The sequence below is a fragment of the Monodelphis domestica genome, chromosome 5 (genome assembly GCF_027887165.1).
Source record: "Monodelphis domestica isolate mMonDom1 chromosome 5, mMonDom1.pri, whole genome shotgun sequence".
Taxonomy (NCBI): domain Eukaryota; kingdom Metazoa; phylum Chordata; class Mammalia; order Didelphimorphia; family Didelphidae; genus Monodelphis; species Monodelphis domestica.
Genome location: NC_077231.1, coordinates 88,540,024 through 88,565,451, shown reverse-complemented (window position 1 = coordinate 88,565,451; position 25,428 = coordinate 88,540,024). Strand labels below are relative to the sequence as shown.

The window sequence follows — 25,428 nt, the reverse complement described above, 5'->3', positions numbered from 1 at the left end:
AGCTGCTAGGTCCTTTGTGATCCTGATTGTTGCTCCAAAGTATTTGAATTGTTTTTTTCTGTCTTTTTGAAGTATTTTCTCCTTGGCCTAGGGGCTCTTGAATTTAGCTATTATATTCCTCTAAGTTGTCATTTGAGATTTCTTTCTGGAGGTAATGTATGAATTTGGAAGTTTTCTTTGTTAATTTCTTGTAATATGATATTCACATTTTTTTTATCATGGCTTTCAGGTAGTCCAATAATTCTTAAATTGTCTCTCCTGGATCTATTTTCCAGTCAGTTTTTTTTTCAATAAGATAATTCATGTTTTCTTCTGTTTTTTTTTCCACATTCTTTTGTTTTATTGTTTTTTTTTGTTTTATTGTTTCTTGATTTCTCATGAAGTCAAAAATTTCTAGATGGTCAATTCTGATTTTTAAGGCTTGATTTTCCTCCATCAATTTCCCTCCATTCCTCCTTTTGGTTCTGCTTTTTAAATTTCTTCTTGCATTGCTTTCATTTCTCTTCTCTACGTTTCCTCTGCATCTCTTAATTGGTTTTTGAAATCTTTTTTGAGCTCTTTCAGAATCTGTGTCCAATACATATGTTTCTTTTGGACTTTGCATGTGTTTGTTTCAGTGTTCTCCTCTGTGTCTATATTTTGTTGTTTGTCTCCATAAAATTCTTTAGAATTAGTTGCTTTTTTGTTATTTGTTCATTTTTGCTACCCTTTTATAGGTAGGCTCTATTTTCTGGGAGGTTAGGGTAAGCTCTTTAACTTCAGTTGTTCCTTGATTCCAAGCTTATCTTTTTTATGGGATTCTTCCAGTTTTAGTTTTTCTAATATAATGGCCTAGGGGTTGAGAGCTCTCAGAGCTATCTCCCACTGCTGATTCAACTAACTCTTGAGATGCTGATAACTTAAAGACTTGCCTCTGACTTGGCCATAAACTTTTGGTCTTGCTCTGAGCTTGATCAAGTCAGAAACTATTCAAATTCTAGCCTTGGGCTTAGGTGTAAGTTTTTTTTTTTTTTGGTACCACTGAGTACTTGATCTAATCTGGCACGCAGTTGTTGTTCTGTACTGGATATTCACCCTGAGCTTTCTGCAAAAAGATCCAGACTCCTGACTTTGCTCTGGGCCCATGCAGATCAGCCCACTTCAGCACAGATTGCCCTGGGCTGGGATTCCTGACTTCCTCTCAGGTTTGGAATTTTAAGAGGTATGGGTTGATTAGACCTCTATTTGCCTAAGCAGGGTCTCAAGGTCTCAATGTTGGCTTGAGCTTAGGTTTGGAACCTAGAACAGCAGATGTAGGGTGGAGGTGTGTGGCTTGCTCTTCATTCCTTGCTATAGTCTTCTGTTGACTATGCTCCCCTCTTACCCCAATGCCCCAGATGTTCTCTGCCTATCTTGTGGATTTTTCTTTTCTTGAAAGTTCTTTCCCTCTGTTTCCTTGTTAGTACTTTCTCTTCTGTATTCATTTTTTGGCATTATTTTAATATTGGTTGGAGAGGATTCTCATAATGACTCTGAGCTTCTCTGCTTTACTCTGTCATCTTGGTTCTTCCCCCAGAACTATGTTCTTTGAAAATTTCTGAGGTTTTTTGGAAAAGCTATATTCATTGAATCAGGCATAACTATTACTTTTACTTTCTGATAGTCATCCAATAAAGACTAATGACCTTGACAAAAATTTTAAAAATTACAACATTTACAATTGATTCACTTGTATATATTTCTTCTTTTAATGACATATTAGCTAATTAAATGAGCATTTGCCAAGTATGTTATTTTGTCAGTCAGTAATCACTTATTAACTTCTTTTATGTCTCAGGGCCACTATGATAAGTGCTAGAAAAAAAGAAATACAACCTCTGCCTTCAAAAAGCTTACAGCTGAATAGGGGCAGACAGTAGAGAAAGAGAAGCTTACTACCTCTCTTCTAGGAAGTAATAAAAGCCAAGTTTGAGGAGAGAAAATGAAGAGATAATTGGCCTTGGAATCTTCCTTAAGTGGAAGTTCTGGGGAAATTTTCAGTGAAAGGTTGATGTGTTTATTAGAATATAAAATCATTTAAAATTGTTGTTCTTGACCCCTGCTGGACTGAAATTACACACCCTACATAAGCCTGTGTGGATGCTGTGGAACTTACTATACACATTTTGTGCATGTTGAAACTACAAAATCCTTGACTCAGCTTTTGTTGGATTTAATTTTTATAACTTAGTTTTAGGTGATTCATCTGAGGGATTTATTCATTTCGGTTGTGATATGTAATAAGTAAATTTTGGAAGGGGGAAAGGAAGGTTATATACAAAGGGAGGAAGCACAATTAAATAAAATGAATTTATTAACAAAGAAGGAATGAAGGAAAAAGGAAAAGGGAAAAGGTTGTATCTGGCTGTTATCCCAGTTATTAAACCCACTATCTAACTACACTAAACTAAATACCTAAGTTTCCTAAGGGTAAGTCCAACAGGGAACCAGATTTCTCACACACGGAGAGAGAGGTACAGGAACCCAGCTATGTCCTCAGATGTCCCAGGAGAGAAAGAAAGACTCTTCCAAATTTCCACTCTGTCCACCAGAGTGTATGGGGAACTTCCTCTTACCTTTGTTTGATGGTATTCAAAACTGGCTGCTTGCAAGATGTCCAGAAGAGTCCAGGAGAGTTCAGTTCTACACCCTTTAGCCTTGATCTTCCGTTTCAGACAGACTGTTGGAAACATCCTTTCAACTGCTTAGAACTTTGACACAGCCAGCTCTTGGAGAACTCTTGTTACAGATACCATTCCCTAAGCTGGAATCCCTTTTGGTATCACTATTATAGGATGTAATTGTGTCCCAAACCAAAGGGAAACCTTGAAAGCACACGATATTGGAGAGAAGTTAGCCGTTATATAATAGAATCTAATGAAAACACCACCATCCAAAGCATATATGTTTATATTCTTTAGTTAATCTTTGATCATACAAACTCAGTTTTATTGGCCTTAGAAATAATTAATATGGTTTCTTAAAGCAATAACATCAGAGTAGGAAATCTTGAAAATTAGAGGAAAAATATATAAACAGGGAAAAAAGACTACACAATTCATTAACAAAACTAAAAGCTGCTCTTTGAATAGACAAACAAAATGTGCATCAAATACCTCAATGGGTTAAGCAGTGAATGGGAGAAAAAGTAAATTATTAAGAACAAGGAATTCCATTTCACATCCATTCAAGATATATTATAATGTTGATGATATAATTCTGTTTTTTAAGGTGATTCATTTTTTTTCACTTGAGTATAAATCATTTTTACTTTTTCCTTGTATCTTTAGGTCTCTTTATTTAAATCTTGTGGGACTCTTCTTTATTAACATAGCTGCAGTGTTCTGTGGATTGTCATTGTACTCTGTGTATCATAACTGTGATCCTTGGACATCAAAAAAAGTTTGGTCACCAGATCAGGTTTAGTATTTAAACATAATTCTATTGTCATATCATTTAGTAAAGAAAAATAAAATAAGTATTGGGAAACAAGTATCATTTGTAAAAAAGTAGAAAAAATTTCTCAAATTGAAAATTTCAGCTGTATATTAATGTTGGTTTTAGGAGAAAAGAAAATGGCATTTAATTTATATGAGCTGAATATATTCTTATTGCTATTATTTCTGGTACACAACTTTTATCTTAATTTTATTCCAGTTATATCACAGGAGATAAGCAGTGTAAAATATGATCATTTTTAACATCCTCAGTCTCTGGATTCAATGAAGGAATATATTTAGGAAATCTTAAAAATAAAGTTAATCTAAATTTTTAGACACTAAGTAAGTTTAGAACTCAATCATTCAAAAAATTTTGATTAAGCATGTGCACTGTGCTAGTGTGGGTAATAAAAATACAAAGAATAACAATTTCCAATTGCTATGGGCTTATGTTCCGATAGGGACAAGTACATAAGGACAAGTACATATATAAATATATACAGCATTAAATATAAAGTGAATAATTAACAAATATATTTTGTTTGTGTTCAGTTGTATCTGACTTTTCATGATGCCATTTGGGGCTTTCTCAACAAATATAATGGACTGATTTACCATTTCTTTTTCCAGATCATTTTACAGATGAGGAAACTGAGGCAAACACTGTTAAGTGACTTGCCCAGTGTCCCACATTAAGTGTCTGAGGCAGGATTTGAACTCTTTTCCTCTAATGCCAGTCTTGGTGCTCTATCCACTGTGCCCCCTAGCTGCCACAACAGCAACAAATCATACCAGAAGAGTTAAATATGAGGTAGTTTGGGAAGGAGGGACAGTCAGATGGGGCATTTCCAAAGGCTTAATGCTGAAGATGCTGCTCGAATTGCATCTTCAAGGAAGAGAAGGGCACTCTGAATCAGAGGCGAGGAGGCAGGAAAAAGGCAGGAGAGACTGCAGATAGGGTGTCTTGTATGAGGAAGATGAGTTTGGCTGCACAGCAGAGTAGGAGAATGAGGTTGGCAACATGGGTTGGGGATAGGCAGTGTAGGACTTTAAAAGTCATCCAGGGGAGTTCTTATTTGGTTATAAAGGCAATAGGGAACCCCTGGAGTTGGTTGAGAAGGGGAGCAGCCATATGTGGGAGAGACTGGAATGGGGAGAGGCTTGAGGCAGAGAGAGCAATAGAGAGCAATGAGGAAGCCATGCAGGAATCTGGGCAGGAGGTAATGTGGCCCTGAAGTAGGATGGGAGCTATGCACTTGCAGAGGAGGGCTTCTAAGCCAAGTAGAGGAGGAAGGAGGGAGAGCTGAGAAATCAGGAATATTGCAAAAATTACAGCTCATCCCAGCAGACTGGAAGGATGTGGTATCTTTGACAGAAATTAGAAGAGGGTGGGTTTGGGAATGTGAGAATTTAATACCAGTTTGTACTCCTTTTTTTTCTTGGTATACCCTAAGATGAGTCTTGGGGTATTAAAAAGAAAGTTTAATATTGAATTTTAAAACCCATTCTCTAGTGGAATTGGGTTATGGTTCAGCTAATTAATATTAAGGCTTATTTCTTATGATGGGTACTCTGGGAAGATACTTGACTCTTGTCCCATGTGACTCTCAGTTTCTGGAAGTCCAACCTCTGACCCTGACTGAGGTCAAATCAGGAAAATCACAAAAAATTGATGTCGTGGTGGTAGGAGGAAGGTATAAATTACAGATCAAAGAAGCTCTCTGGGTCTCTCTGGCCAAGCAGAGAGAGTAAATGGAGTTGGAAAGTGAGCAGCCAGCTCAGCTAGGGAAGAAGGTATGTAACTGGCTGTGTGGCTATGTGGCTTTTTTTCTCCAACTCACTTTTTGCTATTTAATAAATAATTATAAATGTATATACAGTCTCCAGAAAAATGTAATCTTAACATGAGGAAAGAAAGAGTTTTGTTTTAGATATGTTGAATTTAGAACTTTGAGGTTTAGAGGAGAGGCCAGGGCTAGAAATAGATGTGTGCATCCTCTGTGCAGAGATGGCAAAGCCCTGCAGCTGGCAAGTGCGAAAACAGAGTAGAGAACCTTGGGGACACCTCCTCCTTCCTCCTAGTTAGGATGCATAGAGATTCAGTTTGGTGAATCAGCAGAAGAATCTGAGAAGGGAAAGTCAAGGGTTGTAGGAGTCAGAAGTAGAAGGGAGCCCTGATGTGAAAACGCTGAGAAGAGGGAGGTTCAAGGCATTCAGCAAGGAGTCCAAGAAGCTTGGGGGAAGGAGGAAGGTCATCTGATCTGACAATGAAGAGATGGTCACTTGTTCTAGAGAATACTGTTTTACCTGAGTGATAAGGTAGGTCAGAAGCCAAATATCAAAAGTCGAAGAGCACGTGAGACCTCACTATGGAGGAATCACCTCTTTATGAGAGCCCAGGAGAGAGGAGGGTGGCTTGGGGTGGGGTGATGCCAGGGAGTTTTGAGATAAAGAGGCAAAGAAGGTATGGCTAGAAACCTTTCTTAGTGAAGAAGTGATACTTGGAGCTGAGCGAAAGGAGTACAGTGAGAAAGGAAAGTTTGAAATCTTTTCTGTAGGCTGTGAGATAGGTGATCACTTAGGGAAGAATGGTGAGAGCCTAGTGGAAGTTAAACAATATCCATTTTTATCCATAATAGCTATTACCATACTTTGCACAAAACAGTTGCTTAATAAACCTTAAAAAAATCCCTCCCTTCTGTTTTGGGCAGTTGGGGTTAAGTCACACAGCTAGCAAGCACCAGAGGCCACATTTGAACTTAGTACCTCCTATCTCTAGGCCTGGCTTTCTATCCACTGAGGCACCTCTCTCTCTCTTAATAAACAACTAATGCATTATATTTTTTTAGAGGTAAGGAACAAGAAAAATTTTAAAATAATATTTTATTTTATCATTTCCAAGCATTATTCATTAAAGACAAAGATCATTTTCTTTTCCTCCCCCTCTCACCCCCCATAGCTGATGCGTGATTCCACTGGGTATCACATGTGTTCTTGATTCGAACCCATTGCCATGTGAAACAAGAAAATTTTACTAAAGAATTTTTTTTGCCTTCTTAAAATTTCTTAGGGGTTTTAGGGAATGATTTGAAGTTGTTAGTTTCAATTGAAAACTTACTTTTTTGTGGGAATAAATATTCTTGCCCTACACTAAACTCAAACTTTGATTCCTTCAGGGGTCTTGCAGGTGCCCTGAGTTCTCAAAGCTCTGCTAATAGAGAATAAGCTCTGTGAATGTCTAAGACTGTTTGCTCAGACATAAAAGAATTGTAAGGGACACCCACCCTGAGAAATAACAGAATCTCCAAGTATTGAAGTAAAGTTCCCAGCATCAAACAAGCATTTTAAATTGTTCTGTTACCATAGACCTGTGTTTTGAAAATGGCTGTATTCTCATCTTCTGCCCTTTTATGGATGTTCCTGGGTGGATGAGCCTCCTTCAAATGAGTACGGGTGTCCCAGAACTGAAATGGAGGTCTTAAACTGTTGAATGGAATGGTGAACATTGAAGTAAGAACAGGTGGGGACTGTTTGTAGATGACAAATTGTCGATTTTGCTGAAGGCAATAATTTAAAAAGGAATTAGAGAAAGGAAACTGTCACTTAGTATGAAACCTTTTACAAAAAGCATTAATATTTGAAGCTCTGACTATATAATATTAAAAAGCAATTAACTTTTGCCATTTTTCCCCCAGCTCATGCCCTATCTAGCAATAGACATTCTACAAAGATTTCCAGGACTTTCAGGCCTTTTTGTGGCAGCTGCTTATAGTGGAACATTGAGGTATGAATTAATTTTTTGCAGTGTATTAGGAGAACCTTCAAATTTCACTAATGTCAGATGCAGGCAGTGATCAAATTGTATAGTCATACTTCTAATTTATTCTGTTCATGATAACTTTATAGTTTCATAACATTTTAGAATCTGAAGAGATCTTAGGAATACTGACTTTCCTCCTTACTATGTATCCATAAGAGGTACTAGTAACTCCCATTTATTTCACACTAACATTTGCAAATTACTTTTCTTACAAGCTCATGAGGTAGGGATTTTAAGTATGCCCATTTTACAGATGCACAAAACAGCCACAAACAAGTTTAAGTGTCTTATTCGTGGTCAAAGGCAAGACTTAAGGCAGGTTTCTGCACCTTCCCCATTACAACTGGTGCCTTTAATTAAATTCTCTGGGCCACAATTTCCTCTTCTATAGGAGTGGGGTCAGGTCAGATGATCTTTACTTCTGTCCTTCAGTTTAGCCCAGTGCTTCTGGCATTGACAGACTGGGCTTGGAGATTGAATGGAAATATGGGAGTCCTCAGAGAGGGGACAGTTAAAGGTAAAGGAATGGACAAGATCACCAAGAGGGAGAAAGGAGAAGGGAATGGAGAGCCACCATGTGTGAGGGAAAGGAAGCAAAGGGAGAACGCTGGCTGCCTCCCCTCTTGGATTCCGCCTTTGAGGCTCTCCTCTTCACCAGGAGTCAGTTTTGTCTTTTCTAGCCTTTTCTTCCCAGTGTCCCCTGAGCTAATAAAGAAACAAGCCAATGAACACTCCCACTTGCCCCTGAAATCTCTCTAACCCGAATCCCCCTCATACATTCTTCCATCATTCCAAACTTATTGAATGAGCAGTGTCTGCATTCACTGTCTCCATTCCTTCCGCACCCTGTCACTCAGAGCCCTTCATGATGCTGCTAAGCACAGCAGCTGGCCTTTATATGGCCCCTGCTCTGTGCCAGGCATGGTGCAGACATGATCTCCTTTGGTCCTCACAGTGACAGCTTGCCGAGCACTTTGCTCACAAGTCTGTATTTTACAGGTAGTACGAGTATCATTTTCTTATTTTATAGATGAGAAAACTACGTAATGATAGTCTGAACTCACATCTTCTTGATTCAGGCCTTTATTCTTTTTTCTTTAACTCTTCCCTTATGTCTTTGTATTAATTATAAGACAGAAGAGTGACAAGGGTTAGGCAATCAGGGTTAAGACTTGCCCAGGGTCACACAGCTAGGAAGTGTCTAGTAACAGATTTGAACCCAAGTCTTCCCAACTCCAAGCCTGGTGCTCTATTCACTATACTCCCTGCCTGCCTGAGACCTTTAGTCTTTTCTAGTGTACTCTGCTTCCTCTCCTATTCCTCAAGCCCTATTATTGTACAGAAATTTTTCTTCTAAAAATGCTCATGACTTATTGCTAAATCAACAAATATTTCTCAAGTCCTTATCATCTTAGACTTCTTCTCAGTAGCATTTAACACTATTAACCACTTTATCCCTGTTTCTCCTTTCTACAAATCTGGGTAGTCATTTCAGGTCTAGATCCAGGGTCAATTCCAAGGTATCACACACCTCTTCAGGGTTATTGCAACTGCGTACTAGAAAAGAAACTATTCTCCTACTTCCATGTAAGCATCTTTCTTTAGTAAGTATTCCATCAAAATCATTTGCCACAACTTGTTTAGACATTCCCCAATTGATGAATATCCCCTCAGTTTCCAGTTCTTTGCCACTACAAAGAGAACTGCTATCATTATTTTAGATCATATAGGTTCTTTTCCTTTTTCTCTGATCACCTTAGGAAATAAAATTTAAAGTATCTTTAAGCTATTAGAGTGAAGACTTTTGTATTTTCACTCCATTTCTAAGACACTACTATCTTTTTACTAAAACTATTTGTTGACATTATTTGTATCTCCTTTTTTCCCCTGCTTTCCTAATGTAAGCTCCTTGGTTTATATTTTTTCCCCTCTGTATCCCCAGTTCCTGGCATATCATCAATGCAAAATAAATTGTTATGACTGGTGCTAGACATTGCCTAGGGCCCTAGGGCTTTGTCCTTGTCTGTCTTGAACATATCTTCTTTTTTCTTGGTGATCTCATCAAGTGCTAGGTCTTCTCCTTTTCTTTCCTTGTACACAGTTCATGTATTTTCATTCATAGCCTTGTTCTTTTTTGTTTCTAAACACCATAATCAAATTTCTAGCTGTCTAAGTTACATTTCAAGATAAATGTTCCATTGGCCTCATAAGATCAACATGCCTAAAATTGAACTCATCTTTCTCTCAAAATCTGCTGGTGAAATAATTTCCTGTTCTATGTCACTTGTAAAAGCATGTTTTCAATCTACCTTTTTCTAGAGCCAGTTAGAATGAGGTTCATTTGATGCTTACCACCCTTAATTAACCCTGTCTCCACATTTGTGTACTCAATTAGGGTATTCCAATTTTGAGGAACTGTTCCATTCCCTTTTTTCTTCTACATTATTCCCTTTCTCCTCCCTTTTATTTTCCCTCATAAAACAGTGTAGAACCAGTAAAATCTCAGATCCTCTCTTTCCCTTAATTTGATTCCCTCTTTGCCTTTGGTACATTTAAAATTCTGAAGAGACCCTTGTTTTTCTCCTCCATAGGACTTCATCAATTAGCCCCTTCTAATTGCCCAATAGATTTCTCTTTACTTTTGTAAACATAAAGTCTCCTAGTTTCTATTTAATCTAATCTTTCATCAAGAATTCTGGAAAATCTTTATATATGTTCCTCTCCTGACAGAAAGGTGACAGATTCAAGAAAGAGAATCAGAGATACATTTTTCCCATTTGGGAAATTGTTTTTCTTGACTATGCATATTAGTTAAAAGGATTTTGTTTTTCTTTTTTCATTTATAAATTTGAGAATGTGGTAGGAGAGGAAATGAGTGACTATTAAAAATTTAAATGAAAAGAATCCTTCCATTAGTAGACCATTTGCCTCCTATATAATTATATTGAACCAGGTAGGGTGAGTTAACTTTGTGTACATTTGTAAAATACTAGTGGAACCAACATTCTAACAGTATAAGGTTAAGTTACTGACATTCTAACACTTGATAACTGTAATCCTATTTGTTTTTTACTATATTGTCTTCTAAAATCTCCTCATTTATAGTGGAAACTGTTAGGTCTTATGTGATCCTGACTAGTTCTTTGGTACTTCATCTCTTCACTTACAGCTTTTTCTTTGACATGGAAGTTCTAGATTTTGGTATTTTGGCACTTGGAATCTTGATGTTCTTGGGACTTTTTCTTTAGGGGTTTCTTTTGAAAGGTGATTAGTTGATTCATTCAGTCTAGCCTGTATTAGAAAGCTGGCAAATACAGTAGAGCTCTCTATCTGGCTGATAGGACTGATCACAGCAGCATTTTAACATTATTCAGATCCAAACCTAAGTCAAGAATTGGCCGAGCTCAGACCTGGATCAGAGGCAGCAATCAGACTTTTCCCTGGATTAGGAACACTAAAGCATTATCCCCAGCCTGGCTTGGAAATTCTAGAAAAACACAACAACCAATATCCCAAGAAAGCAGCAACAGGATATCCCAGATCTTCCCTCCAGAAGTGCACAGAGCTCAAAGTCAGGATGTAGGCTGAAAGGATGGGCAAACAACAAAAGAAGATGCCTATAAAAAACCCTTAAAACAACAAAATCCTGCTATGGTTATAGGAATGCACATGATGTAAAATAAGAGAATGACTCCAAAACATCAATAATTAAAGCCTTAATGAAAAACATAGCATAGGTATAAATTTTCTTGTTTTGCTTGGAAGAGATTTTTAAAAAGACTTTTAAAAAAGTTATTAAAATGTTTTTATCAATAAAATTAATGCTAGATGAAGCAATAATGAATGTTATAGAAAAAATGGAAAGGGAATTAACAGCTTATCTCAAGAAAAATGAAAGCTTGCCCAAGTGCTAAACTCACTGAAAATTAGAACATCCAAAATAGAATCAACAACTCTGGGACAAGAAGAAATGTCAAGACAAAGATGAAAGGTTGAAAAATAGAATAGCATGTAGAATATTTCTTAGTAAAAACAAATAGAAAAGAGATTAAGAAGAAAAATTTGTATCATCAGTCCAACCTGAACTTCATTATCAAAGAAAGAAAGCCTGAACATCACATTTGAAAAATCTTAATTCATGTTTTCTTTCATTTTTCCCCCAAATAGGATATACAGTAGGATGAAAAGGGGGCTGGCTTCCTATTTGAGTGGCAAATTGATCCAGGACAGGAATGGAACTATTGGAGCCTTTTTGTGCTAATAAACAGTGTTATAGTAACTGTTTATAAGGTTGTTGCTCCTCTAGCTTGGACAGGATGAGGGAATCTAATTTGAAGAGGAGAGAAGAAAAAAAGGAAAGAATGAGAGAAAGAGGGAAACAGCAAAAGAGAAAAAGATAACATATAATATATAATTTAAATGTTAAATAAGGTTTGCAGAGAACATTTATCATCTCATTTGATCCTCATCATAGCTCTGTAAGGTCAGTAGGGTTATTACCAGTATTTTTCATATGAAGAAACTGAGACTGAGAGAAGTTAAGAGTTACACAGTGGGGGGCAGCTGGGTAGCTCAGTGGATTGAGAGCCAGGCCTAGAGACTGGGAGGTCCTAGGTTCAAATCTGATCTCAGACACTTCCCAGCTGTGTGACCCTGGGCAAGTCACTTGACCCACATTGACTAGCCCTGACCACTCTTCTGCCTTGGAGCCAATACACAATATTGACTCCAAGATGGAAGGTAAGGGTTTAAAAAAAAAAGAGTTGCACAGTGAATGTTTGAGGCTAAATTTGAACCAGGGTCTTCCTATTCCTAAGTCTGGTGCTCTACCCAGCCCACTCCTCTTGTGAATCATTAATTTAACATTAATAAAGTTTAAAAATTTTGTGCTTTATTTTATAGACATTTGTTGGAATTTCCTTTCTTCTCATGCTCATTAACCATGGGTGTAGCTTAAGGTATGTCTTAGGTCCTCTTCTCTTTTCTCTCTCTGTTCTCCTAGGTTGCTAAGTGTCATTGGTTTAATCATTTCTAGGCATGTGAATGATGAACAGAGAGCACTGGATCTTGAGTAAGGAAGATGTTATATTCAAATCTGGCCTCAGATAATTATTAGCTGTGGGACCCCTGGCAAGTCATTTGACTTCTGCCAATTTCCTCATCTGTAAAATGGGAATGAGGATAGCACCTCCCTTCTAGGGATGTTATGAGGATCAAGTGAGATATTTGTAAAGCACCTTGCAAGCATTTAAATGCTACATAAATATCACCACCAGCATGAACACCAATCTCTTTTGCTAGCCTTACTCTTTCTCCTGAGCTCTATTCCCATATCATCAAAAACCATTTGAACATTTCAAATGGAATGCCCCATAGGCATCTCAAACTCAACCGTGTACAAAAATCATCTTTCCCTCAGAACTCCTGAACTGTTTTGTTTTCTATCTCAGCACTTAGCTTAGTTCCTGGCACAGGAGCATCCCTTAATAAATGCTGCTTATTTGATTTCATACTGTCATGTACAGATGGTAAAGGGTAGGTGTACAGGCCAAGTGCAAATATTCTAAAGAAGACAGTTAAAATTTCCTTATTACAAAAATGCTATCTGCAAAAGCTGGAAAGATCTGCATGAACTGATAAAAACCCAAATAAGCATAACTGGAAGGATATTATACGCAATAACCGCAAATGAGTATCTGTGAAAACTTGGCTACTCTCTGCAATTCAGTGATCTGGGACAATTCTGAAAGACTTATGATGGAGAGCTATCCACCTTCGGAGAAAGAACTGTTGGAGTTGTCCTTCACATCAGTGTCTATTTGGTTTTATTTGGGGGTTTTGGTTCTGTATAAGTGTACTCTTACAGCAATGACCACCATGGAAAAATAACATGGAAAAAAAAAAACAATGCCATCTGCATTTAAGAGCATCTTTAGGCAGTATCCCAGTATTCCAGCAGATGGAGTCATTAGTAGAGCGTATTAGAGAGGATTCTTTGGGAGTAACTGAGACTGGACACTGGTCATTATCGGGTTATAGGTTGCAGGAGGCTACAGCATTTCAGTAGGGCTCAGAATTGGAAAGAGGACCAATTGATGGCTTTGGTGGATAGTCTATAGGGAATGGATTCCAGTTCAAATGACAGTGAAGTTTGGGGAGCAAGAGGTTGTGTGTGGACCAAGTGAATCTACAGAGCAAAGAGACTCAGGGTTTGGATGTCAAGATACAGAAGCTGGACAGGGGTAGTATAGAGCTGCTGCCCAAGTCAGGATGTTCGGAGGTCTGATTTCATTGGGAAATCATAGGCAGAAACAGGCTTTGAATTCACAGGCAGGTCTCAGTTTTTGGTGCTCACAGAAGAAATGGGACAAGTGGGAGCAGTTCCATAAAGGATTCAGGGAAAGTAATTCCCTCTCATGGCCTGGCTGTTTTAGACAATACTACCCAGACTGGCATTTGAGAGTTACTTAGTCACTGTCTGCTTTTTTCTGGTTTTAGACAGAGTAGGGGACTGTGATGTGTTATTTTCCATGTAGTATTTCTTTCTCCTTGGGGCTCCTGGCCTGCTGCCCCTGTTCCTCCTCACACCACCTAGGCTCCTTCTCAATTACTGCAGTAGTCCTTCTATTTGTGGTGGCAGTGCTTCTTCCTAACTCAAGTTCTCTTGGTTCTTAGGATAACCTCATGAGGCACACAGAATGAATGTTACTATGTCATGGAGAAAAATGGGACACAGGGTTGTGGGATTTAAGCCTAAGCTAGGAGCAGAACTTAGACCTCCTGACTTCTCCATCATTGTTCTTTTTTTTCTTTCTTTCTCAAATAAGGCATTTATACCCAGAGGTGGGATAACGCAGTGGTGGGTAAAAGACATAAAGAAGGGCTTTTCCCCCTTGAACTTTTTTTCTAATTAATTTAAAAATACAAATGCAAATTTAAATAACAAACAGGATTCTGCTAGCTCTTTCTCCATTACTCAGAACTGATGGATGACCTATTCATTTTCTAAAAGTTGTCGGAACTAAAACATTTGCCATCAAGTCAACAAAAGAAAAAAATGATATATAAGTAGTTTTTAAATCATTATAATTTTTAAGAAGATGAGAGCAAAAGCTTTTAAAAAGCTATAATTTTAAGAACGTATTTGTGTGTCATTTTGGCCTTTAGCTCCGGTATAGTAGATAAAGAGCTGACCTTGAAGAAAGGAAGACTTCATTACATCTCCACATTATATGTGTCCATATACATACATACATGCATACATACATATAAATATATGTGCATACATATATGTATTTATACATACTACCTCTGTGACCCTGGGTAAATCACTTACTTAGTCTCTTTATCCTCTAGGCAACTCTCTAAGACTGTGGTAGAAAAGGTGTTGATGACCTGTATTGATAGAAGGCATTAACTCATTTGTACCATTGAAATCCCAGGTCCTGCCTCTATTTCCTATAAGATAGGACATCAAAGGTAGTTTATGAGCTATTTGATGAATATATTGAGGGTAATGATTTGTTGTTATTTTCTCCTTTCTAGTTGTGATTTCAGTTAAGATGTCTTAACCATATGTAAAAAATTTTTTGTACCTGCAGCACTGTATCCTCTAGCATCACAGCTTTAGCGTGTGTAACTCTGGAAGATGTCATCAAACCTCATTTAGATTCACCTTCAGAAAGGACTCTTTTTTTGTTTTCTAAAGGGACATGTAAGTGTGTACCAAACACTATATTTCTCACATTATTTCATTTGAGAGTGGGTTTAAGATAATGGCCATTTTCTATCCCTAGAGAGGTAGCTCTATTTCAGCACTAAATTTTCAGGAAAATAGTTCCCTTTTTTAGACCAAAGTTAGAGCACTTAGTCAGCAGTCACCCTGATTCTTCCAAGTTTAATGGATGTTTCAAGTTACAGTATAAGAGCCCGGGATTCTTTTTGCCCCTTTATTTCATTAGTTAAAAGCCAGTTCTAGGATGCTTTGGTATTTAAATTGAAGATGTAAAAATATAACATGCCTCTGATAAGTCTGATCACATAATACGCAGGCCTCTTAGGAACCCAGGACCCTTCATATCCCCTATAACGCTACTTGCTCTGTTGGGCCCGTACTCTCTTGAGATTATTCTAGAAAGGACTGTCCGGGATTCAATAAGGGCATAGTGAGGCCTGACTGACTGAAAAAAGGCATGACTCAGCAGCCACTCTGCACCAAGCATGAGCAGGCCAGATACATTAGAGACAGTGCAATAACCCCTGCTCTCAGGTAGCTTGGCGTCCAATGAAGGGACAGCACGTCGAAGGGAGTGTGGCGAGGGAAGAGAGTTGGGGTCCAGGAGTCACTGGTAGGGGCCCGAGAGCCCTCCACGGACAGCAGCCTTTCCAGAGGGATTGGCTTCACAGCTTGTCCGAATGAGAGGAGGGCAGATGGTGACCTGTGGAGAGGCAGAGGTGGCTGGTGTGAAGGATGATGGGGGCCGGCTATAGAGAGTTGAAAAAACAAACTGTCTGCTGTGGCTGAGGGGGGCAGGTAGTCTCTGATCTTGAGGGTGTTTCCAGCAGGAGGTATTCCCAAAGCACATGTGACATTGCTATGGGACATCTTGTCAGTGTATCACATTTATTCATTCCACTCTTTATAGAAAGTTTAAAATGAGCCCCATCAAAATAGGTGAACAGAATAAGGAATAGAAAATTAGGAATTTTAGCTTTTGGCCTGACAGCAAATTTTTAGAAGGTAAATAAGTTAATTCATGTGTGTGTGCTGTTGTAGTTGTATTCTGAATACTGGAAGGTCCCTCACCTCAAACTGTTGTATTTAAAGATTTTATTAAAGAGCAAAGTAAATATATTAAAGAGGAAGGGGATAGATATTCAATAGTTTAGAGAAGAGAGAAATTTTGGACTGCTGTCTCCTTTCTCTATTCAGCCAAAGAGTTACGTGGGGGCCAGGAAAGGCAAGGCAATGCAAATGATAATATGGGGACATGAGGAGCACCCTTTCCTCTGAGCATCTGCATACAATCTCTAACCTTTCCCCAAACTCCTTCTTTGGTAAAAAGAAAAGCTTCAGAGGAAGCCTTGGGTTTCCCTTTGAATTCCTGACATTCTCTTACATTTATCAGTTTGGGGGAATGAACTTATTTGAGTCTGTTTCTTCATTTTTCATAGGAGGTTAACAGGGCTGTCCTTGATGTTATTAGGAATGAGACTTCCTTCACAGAATTGTAATAAGGATTAAATTAAGATCCAGTATGTTAAGAGCTTAGCAAGACTTAAATATATACAGGAGAGTGAAGACGATGACAAAGATGATGATGACCAACAGAGTACTAGACCTGGAGGGGGGAGCTTGCAGGTCATCTAGTGTAACTTTTTCTCATTCAAGAGAAGGGAAACGGACCCAGAGAAGTGACATAACTCCATCTGGGGAGTAACGGCCCACACTCCAATCTGTCTCCTGAACCTCAGGCCAGTGTTATTTTTGCTTTGCCATTCCATAATTGAGAGTATATTGGTCACTTCATTTTATCATGCTTTATTCAATCCCTCTAATAAATTCAAAATATTCTTTTTGAGTGGAATCATATTTAATTTTTGCTATTCTAATGTAGTTTGTTTTCATTGGCTTTCCTGAGCAGTTTTGCCACTTAAGGAAAAGCATAATAGGGAAAAGAACAGAGAGAGATTCAATATTATATCCAGTTATTATTGTTGAGGCAAGTTACATTGTGTGTTATATATATGAAATCACCATCCTGGCATCCATAGAAACATGGCTATTTGAGATACTATTTAGTTATTTTAGTTGTATCTGACTCTTCATGACCCCATTTCTGGTTTTCTCATCAAAGATACTGGAATGGTTTGCCATTTCCTTCTCCAGCTCTTTACAGATTAGCCATTTACAATGGATAATGCTTTGCTTAAGATCTAAGTAAAAGAGTGTTTCTATTTATGGATAAGCAGATTTCATTAAGGCCTAGAACACCGAAGACCATATTCTCAGTGTTCTCTAAAACAGAGTGGCCTAGAACTCTGTACATTTTACATTTTGTTTGTTCAGTTTGTTTGTATGCTGACCCTTTGTGACACCAGTTGGGCTTTTCTTGGAAAAAATAGTGGTTTTCCATTTCCTTCTCCAGCTCATTTTACAGGTGAGTAACTAAGGCAAATAGGGTTAAGTTGTGACTTCTCTAGGGTTATGCAGCTAGTAAATATTTGAGGGCAGATTTGAACTCACAAAGAATCTTCCTGATTTCAGGTCTGGCATCCTATCCTCTGGGCTACCTAGCTATTTTAGGTATTATATATTGCTAAATAACATATTCATACATGTCTGTATGTATTTGTACATATACACACATTTCTATGTCTCATGACATACTGCTGTTTGGAAAGTTTTTTGAGTTACTCCACATATCTTAGGTAGACACTGCAGATGGGTTAACTGGGCTTAGGTTGAGTTTCATTTGGGAAATGGTGTGCTGCTTTCAGTGACCTCAAACTGTTCTTTATCATAAAAGCTATTCCTGCATTGTTGTGTGGTTTGAATAATGGATTGCTTTTTCAGAAGAATCAGACTTGCAGATGGCCAAAAGGTCAATGGAGCTATGTTAGTCTGTCATATATTGCCAAAAGTGATTCATGTGTGAAAATGTCATTATAAACTTGTCTGAAGACATTTATCAACTAGCATTAGAGTTGTAAAGGCCAGGGTCAAAGTCAGATTTGTGACCCATACTGCTATATGTCCATAGGAAAGTCATTTAACCTTTTTTTGTTGTTCAGACTAAGAGCATTTCAAATATAGTGAATGTATTTCTGGGAATTGAAGCTCAGATCTGTCTCTTGGACCTTCCTATTCAGCCCTTTGTTTCTAAGAAGTTTAGGAAATCTTCCAACCTGAAATATCTTCCACTGTGGGGCAGAGAGAATAGTGAGATTATGGGTTCTGTCTTGCTGGTAATTAGGAACTAGTTTAGACTGGATATGCCTGTAAGCAGCAGAACCTAGTCCTTTAATCTCCATTGAGGTAAATGGAGGTCACACATATTCAGGTAAGACCTGATCATAGACTCTAGTCATTTAATTGTCCACCATACATCAAGGAATCTGGAAAGGGATTGAGACAATGATGGGCCACCTTCTCATTGGATATTTACCAATTAGAGATGTCTTGGGATGTCCAGGGGAGGGCCAAATAATGAACTTTCAAAATTGTATTTCATGATCCATACAGTGGAACTTCTCAGTCTTTGATCACATAGAGAGAGACCTTTGATCAATTAATTTATTGGTTATTGCTAGTCTAATTGATAAATTGATTTTCTTACCCAGAAGCCAGTCTTTTGGAATTATTAATTTATCACAAGATAATTCTCAAAGACTGTAGGTTACATATAAGTTCTGATCTTCATCACTGGACAAAATTTACACATGAAGAATATCTTACACTGATAAAATCATAGGCCTGGACCATACAAAGACAGGACAAGAAAAAAAAGAGAAGATGAGCCATTCATATAGCTAGAGTTGAGGGGACACTAATAGTAGGCATGTTTAACACTATGCAAACATCCACAAAACTGTAGAAGAACTACAGGAAGATGGGAAGAATTTCTATTGGGGATCTCTAGGAAGTCATGGATAAGAATCACTTAAGATTGGGAAGTATAGACAAATTGCATTTGATGAAATAGTTATTGATCAAATAAATGAAGTACTCCAACTGCAGATTTACATAAGAATGTGCTTGGTATTTTTTCTGGAACATGATGACTGTGAAATCCTGTGAAAAAGAAATGATGTCTGAAGTAACTTATGAAAGAAGTCAGTGGTTCTAAGAAGATTCAGAAATGAAGAGTGAAAGCATTAAAGACATGGAAGATATACACTGCAAAAGGATAAAGACAAGATAGAGTATTATGCATGAACAATATTTAGAACAATATAACCAGACTATAGAATATATGGAGAAGACAAAGGATCCATCTTTGACTTGACATTAATGATGTCTATAGATGCTATAGATTCTAGTGGTCAGAACTGACAGCAGTTGGATATTATGTTCTCTTAAGATAGTGATGCCAGGCCTCAGAGATTCCAAAACTATTATCTTCCAAACTATATGATTGTATTTTCCCATCAAAACTTTGCAAAAAGGAAAACACTGAGGTGTATTGTACCAGGCTACACACTCCCTCTCTCCCTCTCTCTCTTATTATAAAGATATTTAAATTTCACATAATTTTTCCAAAGTTATATGATCCATGTTGTCTTTCTTCTCCTTCTGTCCTCTCTCCTGGAGCTGGCAAGCAATTTTATCTGGATTAAAAATGCATCATCATGCAAAACATTTCCACATTATTCATTTTTGTAAGATAATAATCATATAAAATCAAAACAAAATAAAACCCCAAATAAACTAAAGTGAAAAATCGTATGCTTTAATTTTCATTTTGACTCCAACAGTTCTTTCTCTAGAGGTAGATAGCATTCTTTGCCACAAGTTCCTTAGAATTGCTTGGATCATTGTATTGCTGAGAGCATCTAAGTCTATCACAGTTGATAATTCCACAGTATTTCTGTTACTGTGCACAATGGTCTCTTGGTTCTGATTATTTCACTCTGCATCGGTTCATGTAGGTCTTTCTAGACTAGTTCTCTCTGATGGTTCTTATACATGGAGATAGGAAATGTAGCTCTTTTGATCTAGAAAGGGCATATTGGGTCCAAGGGAGACCATGAAAGACATAACTTAACTGACTCTGCTAAGGTCCTTGACAGTTGCAACTGCATTTTGTAGTATGGAGATAATCTTCATATTTTAAAGAAAAAGGGTGCTAGGGAGACCCAAGTTCTAGCTGGTCCTATCTGTCCCTATGATCAAATGGTGTATTGGTGGGAGAAGACTGTGATCTGGTGAAGTGCGGAGAATCTCATGGCCAAAAGGTCTTATCATTAAATGGTGAAGTTTGGGGATCCCAGTAACTTAGGAAATCACTTATGAAGGCATTATATTATACCATATGCATTGCCTATGAAAATCCCCACACTCATATAATTCTAGTTCATTTGAACAATCATTAGGCAGTAGCACTTCTGAACCCTTTTCAGTAAATATAGCAACCAAATAGGTTGGAGCTGGACTAGTGGCAAATCTATGCTCTGTGTTGTGGGTTGGAGCCATGAGCAACTTAAGTTGGGGGACAAGTGAGCTGCCCTCACTGTGAGGAAGTGAGCACTACCTAGGTAGAGAAATCCAAAGTGTTTCACAACAGAGAGCCTACCAGAATTGAAACAGTAGTTGTAACACAGAATTCTGATACCCAAACATATGAGAAAAACACCGATAATAATGGAAACACGAAGATAGCAAATATTGCCTATCCATTGTTTAAAATCTTGTTACCTTCTGTAAGACCTTTTGATCCTTTTCACCAGGTAACAGACACATAACAGTTGTTGCTTTAAGAACCCAAGGTGGGGCCTTGTGTCTTTGCATATATAAAATGGTGAAGGGCCTTTGCTATCCAAAGAATCTTCAACATAACAAAGGCTGCTGTGGGAATGAGAAGAATTTCAAGAAGACCATGAGAAGTCTGGCACAATTGATCATTCAGTGTCATATGGAATTAGATTTGATGTTGGAAGTACTGGAACCTGAATACACGTTTAAACTCATCCAGACATTCCCCAGCTGTGTATATAAATTCTTTCCAGATGTTCAATGGTACATACAAACTATATTCATACAGCTACTTGCAACTTGCTGTGATGTCAGCAAGGTTTTCAATCTTAAGCGCAGTGGGAAAATCTGACACAGAGTTTTTAAACCCTTACCTTCCATCTTGGAATCAATACTGCATATTGGTTCCAAGGCAGAAGAGCTGGAAGGGCTAGGCAATGGTGGGGGTTAAGTGATTTGCCCAGGGTCACACAGCTGGGAAATGTCTGAGGTTAGATTTGAACCCAGGACCTCCCATTTCTAGACCTGGCCCTCTCTGCAGCTGCTCCTATCCTAATTTTAAAGGAGACTCAGGGCATGCTGAAATAACAAACAAAATTTCAGGGTAAAATGCAGAGGCTCACATGTATGAATGTGCTCCCAAAGAGTATTGGAAATCTATAATAAGGTACATAAAACTGAAGAAGTCAAGAGCTTGTATTTTTATGCTTTTTCTTACTATTATGATTTTGTGGCAAATGTCAGTCTCAAAAATAAGGACAAAGGAAGCAGTCTTAAAATTGAAGACTTTGAAGTCACAGCAAAACATGTTTGTAGAACCATAGACATTATCTGGTGGGAGAAACCTTTTATTTGTATAGATCTTACTTCTATTAGTTTGCTACTGCAAAGATTTGGGTTTCTGAAAACCAAAGTGTTTAAATTGGCCAAGGAAAGTGATGTCAAAACAAGGTGGGCTCTGGAAGCCATGTTTGACTACCTTAATTCTCTGGACAGACAATAGAACAAAGTCTCATAATGCTTGAGATCTTCAAATAAACATTTCCCAATTGTGTTAATTAAATCCTAACAATGTGATATAATTTTTAACAAGGATTTCATGGTTTATATTTTGGTCAGTTTTTATTGGTGAATTGTGTAACCTTCTTGGAACTCCTCCCCCCCCCCCCCCCCATATATCTACATTGATGTTAATTGGTGGGCAGCAGTTTGATTCAGTTCAGAATTCAAAGGTGTATTACCTGTTCAGTGTCTATACAACCCACACCCGATAGTAAGGCAGATTTATGTGGTTCTGCTAGAGGAGTGAGTGCAACCTAGTCGTTTTTAATTTTCTTAAAGGATTATTTTGTCTGTCACTGGTTTTATGTTGGGGGCAGCTGGTGCCTCATTGGTTAGAGCACTAGGCCTGGAGTCAGAAGGATCTGACTGACACTTTGTAGCTGTTTGACCATAGGCAAGTCTCTTAACCTTTGATTGCCTGACAAAAGGATCCACTGGATCTACTGGAGAAAGAAATGGCAAACCACTTCAGTATCTTTGCCTACAAATCTCCATAAAATGCTGTGGCCCATGATACTGAGCAACAATGATCCTGAGCAGATTATTTCTACTTTGTGGTATAAAATGACAGGTTTTAATTTTGACAATAACACTTACAAATTGAACTTGTAAACATAAATTTCTTCCAGGATTGGATTAAGAAATAGGTCTTTTAGGTTTATAATTCTTAAGTTTAAGGCTTATGGAAAAGGCTATTGCCTCGTGCTATACTGATAGTTGTGTCCCATTCTTTACTCCAGAGTTTCTATCTAATTTGTCATAGAAAGATATCATATATTTAATTTGCTAAGAATCTTCCACTGGGATGTCATTTAACTTTTTTTTATTTTAACATTCATCTAGGTTTATTCTATGGAATAATTTGCATTGGGATGGCTGCTTTGGCATCATTAATGGGAAGTATGTTACAGGTAACATACATTTGTAGTTATATATAAACAAGCTAGTGTTAGGTTGGTATAATTAACTGAATTTTTAACCTGTATTATATTTCAAAATTCTAGCATCTAGCTGCACTCATAACTGGAAAGCACTCTGACAAGTAGAAAATCTTCCAAAGAATACTTTGTAATTTAGAAATAGTAAAAATAGAGGATCAATGGGACAATCCCTTGCGTTGGGTCCATGGAATACAATCCGGGGCTGGCCTTTTATGTCATTTTTCACCTATGTATCAGCAGTAGAAAAATATTTAGCAAGTACCTAATAATGTGTGGGATCTTGTTCTTACAGTTAGAAAAACCTAGATCAGATTGTTTCTAGAAGATAACACATGACAAAGACACCAACTTGTATACATTTTAAAAGAGCACATTAAACTAATGTGCACATGTACAATAGCATATTTCCATCATTTGTTGGTGACTGGGGACAAGTATGCAATTAGGATGAATAGCTTAGAGAAGGGATTAGAATTCCATTTCTAGACAGTGACAGAGGGAAGTTACAGGCTCTATTCCATTCAACTCAGAAATACTTTATAAATAAATAAATAGGTAGATTTCAAATACTTTTTTTATTAGAAAAAAAAAACAAACCCTTACTTTCTGTCTTAGAATGTATCAATTTCAAGGCAAAAGTGTGATAAGGATTGTGCAATTGGATTTAAATGACTTGTCTAGAGTCACAAAGCTAGGAAATGTCTGAACTGTGGTCCTTCCAGGTATAGGTCTGTCATGTTATCATTTCAAATAAATATTTCATTTCCCCCCAGTTACATGTAAAAACAATTTTTAGTATTTGTTTTTTAGAATTTTGAGTTCCAAATATTCTTCCTCAGTCAGCAAGCAGTTTGTTTTAGGCTATACATGTCTAGTCATGTAATTTCCATATTAGTCATATGAAGGTAAACAGAGATAAAAAACAAAAAGAAGAAAAATAAAATTAAAAAATATGCTTTGATCTGCATCCAGACTCCACTTCTTTCTTTGGAGGTGGATAGCATTATTTTTTCATTAAGTACTATGGAATTGTCTTGGATCGTGGTATTGTTGAGAATAGTTAAGTCAGTCACAGTTGATCATCATGCAATATTGCTGTTATGATGTACACTGTTCTTTTAGTTCTCATTTCATTTTGCATCACTTCATGTAAGTCTTTCCACATTTTTTCTGAGAACATCCTGTTTTTCATTTCCCCCACCTCAAATTTTATTATACTTTTTCAACTTCCCAGCAGAAATAATTTTAACATTCATTTTCTGACATTTTGCAAGTCGAATTCCTGATCTCCTTCCTCTCCCTTTTCTGAGACAAAAACAAATGACATAGTTTTATACATGTGCTATTATGCAGCACATATTTCTATATTCATCATGAGAGAATACACATATCACACATATAAAAATTCACTAAGGAAATAAAATGAAAAAATATGTTTCAATCTGCATTTATACTTATATCAGTTTTCCTTATGGCAATGAAGAACATTTTTCATTATAAGTCTCTCAGAGCTGTTTCAGATCCTTGCATTATTGATAGTAAAGTAATTCATAGTTAGTTATCATTATAATATGGTTGTATTGGATATTTTTGAAGAAAGGAGGGAGAGATGGGCAGAAAACAATGCAGGATGCTATTTTCTTTTTAAGTTTCCTTATATTCTAGGCTCTTTTTGATGATCAATTCCAGTATTTAAAAAATTGAAGCCAGTGGAACTTTCTGAAAAGCTGTAGTATTTAGGTTTCTAAAAGAAATTTGAACTGCTTATTCATTTAAAAAAGCAATAAAAGATTGCAAGGACTTAAATGTTTTAACAAATGATGGAATTATTATTTATTGACTTGAAAATCAAATTTTTTGTTCAATATATGTGTTATGCAGATATTCCATTTCAGAATATTAAAACTCTAAATTTTTATTTCAGAAATATCTGCAAAAATTCAGTTTACCAAAATTATTGCAGTCTTAAGCTGTTAAAGTTTTTCAGCTCCTACATTCACAATTAAAACATTGGTTATCAATGTGTTTTTTAGAGTTGTCATTTCTTTACAAATAAATATGATGTATATAGAAAAATATTGTTGTTACTTTCTACATATTCTCCTGGTTCTATTCATTTTACTCTGTATTAGTTTATAACTAACCTTTCCAGGTTTCTCTGAAATTATCCTGTTTGTCATTTCTCATAGCATAGTAGTAGTCCATCACAATCCTAAACCATAATTTCTTCATTTCTTCTTTCCATTTGATGGTCATTCCCTCAATTTCCAACTTCTTTCTTCTTCTTTCTTTCTTTCTTTCTTTCTTCTTTCTTCTTTCTTTCTTTCTTTTCTTTCTTTCTTTCTTTCTTTCTTTCTTTCTTTCTTCTTTCTTTCTTTCTTTCTTTCTTTCTTCTTTCTTTCTTTTCTTTCTTTCTTCTTTCTTTCTCTCTTTCTTCTTTCTCTCTTTCTCTCTCTCTTTCTCTCTTTTCTTCTCTTTCTCTCTTTCTCTCTTTCTCTCTTTCCTCGTTCTCTCTTTCTCTCTTTCCTCTCTTTCTCTCTTTCTCTCTTTCTCTCTCTCTTCTCTCTTTCTCTTCTTCTCTCTTTCTCTCTTCCTCTTTCTCTCTCTCTCTTTCTCTCTCTCTTTCTTTCTCTCTCTCTCTCTCTCTTTCTTTCTTTCTTTCTTTCTTTCTTT

At 37.0% G+C, this 25,428-nt stretch overlaps 1 protein-coding gene across 2 annotated transcripts in view; it reads left to right on the top strand.

Annotated features, from left to right (window-relative positions):
- Positions 1–25,428, top strand: part of LOC100020571 (sodium-coupled monocarboxylate transporter 1) — a 160,411-nt gene that overhangs the window by 77,607 nt on the left and 57,376 nt on the right. For both annotated transcript variants that reach the window (XM_007503301.3, XM_056798756.1), the window contains 4 exons: positions 3,309–3,438; positions 7,154–7,242; positions 14,880–14,992; positions 22,658–22,725. In XM_007503301.3, the coding sequence (XP_007503363.1) occupies positions 3,309–3,438; positions 7,154–7,242; positions 14,880–14,992; positions 22,658–22,725 (400 nt within the window). The remainder of the gene's footprint in view (positions 1–3,308; positions 3,439–7,153; positions 7,243–14,879; positions 14,993–22,657; positions 22,726–25,428) is intronic.